Below are 7,585 nucleotides of genomic sequence, written 5' to 3'. Positions count from 1 at the left end.
TACTTAGAGATCGGTTAAACTAAATCAAGCAGCTTTCAACTAAGGACACGAATTTGCCTCGCAATTATTTAGAATTATCCGGATCCACTTTTATCGAAATTACGATAAATTTTCCCCAGCAATATATTAAGTAAATCCTTAGCAGCGTTTGGCTATATGTATGTCAAATTGTATGCTGGAATTTATGACAGAGTCCTGGAGCAAACAGAATCATACATTTTGATAATATTTACCTTGAATCCATAATTTCGAAAAATGTTTAATAATTATACCTATTACAGATCAATTACTATAGTTTTCGGCTTCACAAAATATAAGCGAGAATAGTTGATATACCGAGAGTAATTAAAAATATATACCTAAGGATGCTCTGTGGTAGGTTATTGATTCCATCGGTGTCACTCCTGTCACTCGAAAGGAAAGCAAGTAGGCACCCCGAAAGGAGATTCCATGTGCTTATCATGAATGAAAGATTCTAGACCGAAAATAATTGCATAAGCAGACGACTCATCATTGCAAAATTCGATGATCGGAATAATGATGGAAAACTAAATCTTCATATTGTACCTATTTGCTGAAAAGTTGTACCTAAAAGTAAATAACCGTACCCATAAAGTAAATGTGTATTTTTATGTGCATACATTTTTGATAGTTGTTGGACTATCTCTTCTTCCGGTACCATATCTACTTTTGGAATTATTAGGCCTATGTAAATCTTATAAAAACTTGATGGAGGAACAAAGGAAACCTTTGGATGGACTTAGAAGGTCGAGTGATTGTGGTCATTCAGAAACTTAACCCTCATATGAACTTAGATAAAAATTACGTTGACTACCTCATGTGTAGAATTCTACGCACATGCTTTTTATACATTTATTTTTGTCTACAATTGTGTGTAAAAATTGCATGCCAAATCATTATTTTTATCGTCCACACAGTCATGATTATAACCTGAATACGCTGCTCGGAATCAAGACATCAAAGCATGCATGAAAAGTGTTTTGGTCAAAAGCGATGAGGAAAGGGATAGGTGACAACGAAATGGCATCAGCGTCTTAATTAAGAAACCTGGTCCACGATGTAATAAATCTTTGATTACTTAATTCATAATCATAGGAAAATTAATTTTTGTTCTTTGGTTCAAAGGGTTTGTTGGGTAGAAATCTTTGCAAAGGGCACAAATTGTAACTTTTTTGAAAATAACGTTTTCAGTTCGTAAGAGGTAATTAAAATTTAGTTTTAGTAATGTGAAATGATGCCGGTGACAAGTTGAATGCACCCTAAAAGGTATTTCAGAAATAAAATACAAAAAACCTATTTGGGTATAATTCTAGCCAAAGGTCATATGAAGGTTAAATTAAGATTTCTTATTTGAGAAACTCTATGTAAAAAGTTAGTCTTATCTGAGCACTAGAGTAGCTTTCGTTGTTGAAGATAAGTATAAGTATTTAAAAGTCTAACCTTAGCACCCAGTAATTGCGAAAAATACAAATTTTTTGTACAGATAGAAATTTTTTTTCGAAGGTGTGTGGCCAGCGCATGCTTTTATCGCTTTATATGGAATGAAAGTTGTATTTACGATATATAAGAAATGTGCCCTGTTTGATAGAAAATACAATCGACGCTAAATATATTTGCGAATTTCTCTACTGATATTCATATTCATATACATATATGTACATTAGTATGCGCCTTATTTTTATGAAGACAATGTTTTTATAAGCTACGAAGTAAGACCGTTTGGGCATAAAAACGTGCTCTGCGAAAAATGTTCAAAATCGGATAACGAAAAGACTTGCCTCAATAGCCCTGAAGTGACACACTCTGATTCATTAAATTGTGCATAAAATAGGAAAACTAGCCTATATTTCAGTAAAAAGAGCGATTTTTTTCGCATTAAATAATCAATGGATTTTTTTTTTAACTCATAAGGCCCTTTTTCCCGTATATGGAGAGGGGAGTCTTGCTTTGGGGGTCAACATTGTAAAATTAGGCACACGCTAATGTAAATCCATATAGTTCCCAAAGATTTTTTCTTCGAACATACCTACCCATATGAATAAATTTTTTTTTTAGTACAATTACTTCACCTGACCTAAATCATAATATGTCTCAATTTCAAAGTGCATTGAGTATACATGCAAATATTTTCAATAAATCCAACCGCTGAATACTTATGTAGTTACCTCCTAATCATCAGCCAGATGCGCAGTTGGTTGCACTGTCACCGCATTTGCTGCCACGGCTCTAAACTGTAGGCCCTGCTGCGTAGCTGAAGCCCAGCTACGTCGCGGTAGTATGCGACCAAAATTAAAATACCGTTGCCTCAACTTATCCTTAATCTCGTCTTCGTTCATAATGGCACTTGCTTCGCGGAAATTCAAGAATATGCGCCCCTTTTCATCTGTTTTGATGGGTAAAATTTCAGTGCAAACATTGCGTGCTTTCAGTAAGAAACCCTCCTCTACATTCGAACTGCCGTCATCTTCACAAGCGCTATCCGAACCACGTAATCCCTCGTCATCGTCATCGTCATCGTCCGCCTCATTGATGCCATTGTCTAAGCGTGCATCAACCGACTGCGAGCGTGGCGGTTTGACGTGTTGATTGTTTGTGTGCTTCTTCTTGTTGCGCAAGTAGAATGGGTCGCGCTCGCTAGCCTTCACATATTGCACGACCGGACGATTGACACCCCACTTGGGGCGGACGTCTACCTTGTGATTATTGTTATTATTGTGCGTGTTTACTATTACGTTAGCGTTGCTTGGGCCGCCATCTTTCGGGTTGCGCTTGTTGCGGTCGCGTTCTTTGTCCTTCTCTTTATCTTTCTCCTTCTCCTTCTCCTTCTCCTTGTCTTTGGACTTTGCCTTGAAGGTGGTTGTTGTTGTGGTGGTAGTGGTCGTTGTTGTTTCTTGGTCTTTGTCTGCCTCTTTGGCTGGTTTGCTCTTACTTTTCGAGGTTTGCGTTGTCGTTGTGGTCGAAACTTCGCGCTTTAGCAACACTTTGTAGAAATTATCATGGAAGAGGCACAAATCACAATTGAGTGGTAGTTCCGTTTGTGTTTCCACATCCTGGTGTGCCTGTTGGTTGATAATGAGTTGATCAGCAGCAACTGGTGGTAAGGACTCGAGTGGCATAAGCGCTAACTCTACTTGAGCTGGTCCTTCCTTTCCGCCTTTTTGCGAAATAGTGGTCGGGTCTGCCTTCTCGACTACAGTTTCCTCGCTAACTTCTACAACACTCTTCGGCTCATCGTCGGCGATGCTTTCCACTTGATAACCGTCTTCGGTAGAAATGGACGTATTTGTGCGTTGCGTGCCATCGCCAGTTGTCTTTGAGAAATCCAACGTCGAGGCTGCCGTGTTCGGTTTTAGCTGCTGTTGCATCCAGTAGGTGGCGATCTGCAGATTGCCTATAGCGTTCTGTAGTCCAAATATATCGCTGGTCACGGGCAGTGGTATAAGTGTGGCTGGTTGCATGATTACTGCGACGTTTTCCTGTGCACCACTGCTGAACTGTGGTTTTTTCGGTTCTTTTTTCACCTCTGTGGCATGAACAGTTTTCTTTTTGATATTTCGACGCAAGTTTATAGGCGTGCCAATGAGCACCCTTTCTTCTCCCTCGTCTTCAGCTTGACTGTCTGCTTCATTTCTGTCGTTTATTATTTTAGCGTAGTTTTGTGAGTTTATCACTTCCCCTACTTCCGGTGGTGGAGTGGTTGAACGCTCTGCGGCTTTCTCCACGCTCTGTATCTTATGCGGGTTTTCAGCCTTTCCTCCAGTTTCACTTGGCTTATTTAACTCCGCTTTGTCCTCACCTTGCTTTATCGGTGCATTTCTCTTAACCGATTTTCTTGTGTTACCTTTCGTTTTCGGTTCTTTAGTTTCCGCCTTCTCAGCTGTCTTGTCATCAGCTCCCAACTGCATTGCTTGCTCGTCCTTCTGCAGTTCCTGCTCCAGTGATGGCCCACGCTGTTTCCGCTTACGTTGTTTTTCCTGCTTCGCTGCCTCCTCTGCTTTGGCGATCGCATCCAACATTGCCTGCTGTTTTTTCTTCTGCACCTGCTCGCGCTCCATTTGCTGTCGACGCTCCCACTCCAAGCGCTCTTGCTCAAGCTGCTTCTGCCTGCGCAAGCGTTCCTCCTCCAGCATTTCTTCCTGCTTGTGTCGCTCCAGCTCCCACTTGCGCAGCATTTCTCGCTCGTGCAGCTGTTGCTTAATCGCATTGTGATACTCGGCTGCCTTTCGGCGTTTATCGATACGTTCGGCCATAGTGACCGGATCTACGGGTGCGTTCTGACCGCGTAGGTAGGAGGAGTGCATTGATTGCGTGTCGTCTTCGCTGTCTTTCAGGTCGTGCGGACCACGTCCACGATTCAACCAGTTTGGTCCGTTGCTCTGCTTCAGTGAGTACTCGCTATGAACGCTGTTGTTATTGTAATTGGACCACTTGGCGCGTTCTCGCTCCTCGTGCGCCTGTTGTGCTGTTGCTGTGGTTGCGAAATAATCGTTTTGGTCGCCCGGGTGTATGGGATATGTATTCGAGGTGGAGATGTCGCGTGTGCTGTGGATGGAGGGACTGAGCGGGGGCATGTAGTAGCTGTAAAGGAAAAAGTAAAGGATTTAGGTAAATACCGTAAGGAGCTTAGTGCAACCATGTTTTTAGGGAAGCCTAGGAACCGTCGCCTTGGCAGATATTTCGATAAAACAAGCCCCAACCACTTACCTGCCCTGGCAACTGTCTTCCATGCCGCTGTTGTACGAGTGAGCCACGACGTAGGTGGAATTCATTACTTGCTGTTGTTGCCGCTCCTGCGCTTCTTGTTGTTGGTTTTGACTTTTGGCGAGTGGTTGACCTATTATCGATCTTTTTGCGCGCCTTGCATTACCATCGCTCATTTCATCAACGCTTCCCACACGACCATCAACACTAGTGACAGTGGCAACCGCACTCACTCCCACGCCGCTGCCGTCAGCACCGTTACCACCACTATTCGCTGTGCTGCTACTACCTTGCAGGCTAGCGCCGTCATTATACCAAATTTCCGGCGTGTGTGGGTTCTTCGGCGAATCGCTACGATAGCCCGAGGTGTCTTCTTCCTGGCAACCAGGATTGCCTGGATTATTCGGATTGTTAGATCGATGCGGTGCGTTGCCAGGCGCACCAACAGGAATGCCAATACCGCATGCCGCCGGTGCCAGTTGTGTAGCGTGTGTTGGTATTTTCTCTGCAGCCAACTTCGATTGGGGCTGGCGTGCTAGATAGTCCTGATGACGAATGACAGGCAAGCTGGGGCTTCGTATGCGCATTTGTGGGTGATGTTGCTGTTGTTGTGGTGGCATACGCGCTGGCGCTGCTTGTTGCATGCGTGCCTTGGCTGTTTGTAAACCCGCGCCAGGCAGTGCCATTTCATCGTAAGCATACTTGCGTTGTCCTGGAATTTGTGACATCATGCTGGTGGTGTGATTGCGACGCCCGGGGCCGCGTGGCATAAATGAAGCGCGTCGTGCAGGCGGTTGCCTACGCTGATAACCAGCAGTTAGTTCGTCATCTTCGTAATCAGCGTCAACGTCTGGGTCATCGCCGACCACATCGATGTAACCTTCGAGCTCGTTATCATAGCTATTGCCGCCGCGTTGTATTTGGTGCTGTTGACGTCCAACTGGCTGTGAATGCATGCTGGCATGCGGGAGCGGCACGGCATATGGGTTGGGATTATGTTGGGGATAGCGTGGTAATAGGTCTGGTGCGTAGGTTTGAATTGGCTGCTGAAAATGCTGCTGACGCTGTTGCTGTTGTCGAAACTGTTGCTGGCGTGAGCTGCGCTGTTGATTATGCATTTGCGACTGACTTACGTCCATGTTCGAGTAGTAGGTGCGTATGGAGGTGCGTTCGATTTTGTGATGGTGCGATGTCGCCATGGTCGAGTGCTGCTGATGATGGGAGGAGGAGATGAGCTCGTCCATGCGGGCGATTTCCTCTGCGAAGGGAGAGGTTAGAAAATGCCTGATATTATTATTATCTTAAATACTAACTAACACCGGTTACATATTCAAATTAAAAGTTCCGTTGATTGAATTTGCTCATCTTCATATTTTCGTCCAAGCTACAGCAACCTTGGATAAAGCTCATGCAATCCTCAGCATCAGTCTAAAAATCATTGATTTCTTTCTATGACTATTATTTGGAAACTTTGTATTCGTTCCCGAATAAATGGATTGATACTTGCCGAGGGGCTGGCGCCGAGCTAAGCAAAGCGGAGTGAAGCTTTCAAACTGCTGTAGCTATATGAAAGCTTTCATACCGCAAGCTTTTTCAGAAGCTTTTTTGAGCTGAAATCAAAGCAGTTTTCGATTTTGAATTTTCTATTTAATATTTCAGCGAAATTTCCAATTAATATCTTTAATAAAATTGCGAAAACATTGCTGAAGTGCACAGCTGAAAGTCTGAAAAGTGCGGAACGCCTGGAAAGCTTGTTGTGGAGTTGTACTCTTAACCAGGCAATGATGGATATATTGCACATTCGTCCACCAAGCTCCTGTTTTTTTTTTGTAGGCATTTGGGATCTAAGTTCTAGCGCAACTCCTCCGGGACTTTAGTTGTGGACCCACAAATGTGGGAATGAAATACGACCTGGCTATACAAAAAAATTTTAGTCCTAGTGGATTGGATAGCATTAGATACACTGCACATTCTCTTATATGCGAGGTCGAAGTTACAAACACACTAATAACAAATCGAGTATTTCAGCTAAGAAAACAAAAAATTTCCTTAAAAACTAGCACCATAAATTTACACCTACCACGTTCCTTAGCCCATTGCTGCTTCTTCAAGTCCAACAAAGTATGTGTTTGCCGGCCCTCAGCGCCAGTTATCATGCCGAGTATAGATAACCAAAAGGTAAACTAGATGACTGCTCTACAATTCACTTTTACTAACACAAATTTTTAAACGCATTTTTTATTCCAACGCACTGTTCTACAAACGCTAGAAAATATGAGCATATGTTTTCAAGGCTTAGCACTTTTTCACTTAAGTAAATAAGGCCAAAGGCAGGCGGCCACAATTAATTTATAAAACTAAAATTTCAAGCACTTTTAAGCTTCATACTAAGCTTCTAAATTGTTCTCTGTGCCAAGAGAGAGAAACTTTTAAGATTTATTCGATAATATGTTGGCCATTTTTAGCCAACTTCAAACCATTTGCAGCCGAGTGCCGTCGTTTGCACGTTTAACTAGCTTCCCGTGCTTTGTGCGAATTCCGTCAGTACCATGTCAATCCATCAACTATGTACCCAAAAAGTTGGGCTGTCAACCGACCGTGCATGTGTTCGACAACTAAATATCCGTTGCTATGGTTGTTCTATTGTGTTAATTCCTTGTTTTGTTTGGTTTGGTTTTTCCTGCCTATTTCGCCTTTTTCCTTCCATTTTTTAGTGGTTAAGTTTTCTCCGCTTCCTCTCCTAGTTAGTGTTTTGTATTGGAATGTTTGCGTTACTATGGGTAACCAGGCCAACCAGTCAAGTAAGGGGGTGGTAAACAAATTCAATTTTTTGGTATTTGTCGACTAACGTCAGTAGGAGGGG

The 7,585-nt window shown here is 42.9% G+C and overlaps 1 protein-coding gene across 1 annotated transcript; it reads right to left on the bottom strand.

The window, feature by feature from the left end:
* Nucleotides 1-2,101: 2,101 nt before the first annotated feature.
* On the bottom strand, nucleotides 2,102-6,878 carry LOC118739965 (calponin homology domain-containing protein DDB_G0272472-like). The gene is made up of 3 exons (XM_036471468.1): nucleotides 6,803-6,878; nucleotides 4,726-5,980; nucleotides 2,102-4,599 (listed from the first exon to the last, which is right to left on the bottom strand). The coding sequence occupies exons 1-3, from the start codon at nucleotides 6,876-6,878 to the stop codon at nucleotides 2,190-2,192; spliced, it is 3,741 nt and encodes a 1,246-aa protein (XP_036327361.1). The 3' UTR covers nucleotides 2,102-2,189.
* Between the last annotated feature and the right edge of the window lie 707 nt (nucleotides 6,879-7,585).

The sequence above is a fragment of the Rhagoletis pomonella genome, unplaced genomic scaffold (assembly GCF_013731165.1).
Source record: "Rhagoletis pomonella isolate Grant_MI unplaced genomic scaffold, Rhpom_1.0 Rhpom_scaffold_00005, whole genome shotgun sequence".
Classification (NCBI taxonomy): Eukaryota; Metazoa; Arthropoda; class Insecta; order Diptera; family Tephritidae; genus Rhagoletis; species Rhagoletis pomonella.
The sequence above is the reverse complement of the archived record's forward strand: the minus strand, read 5'-3'. Positions and strand labels throughout refer to the sequence as shown.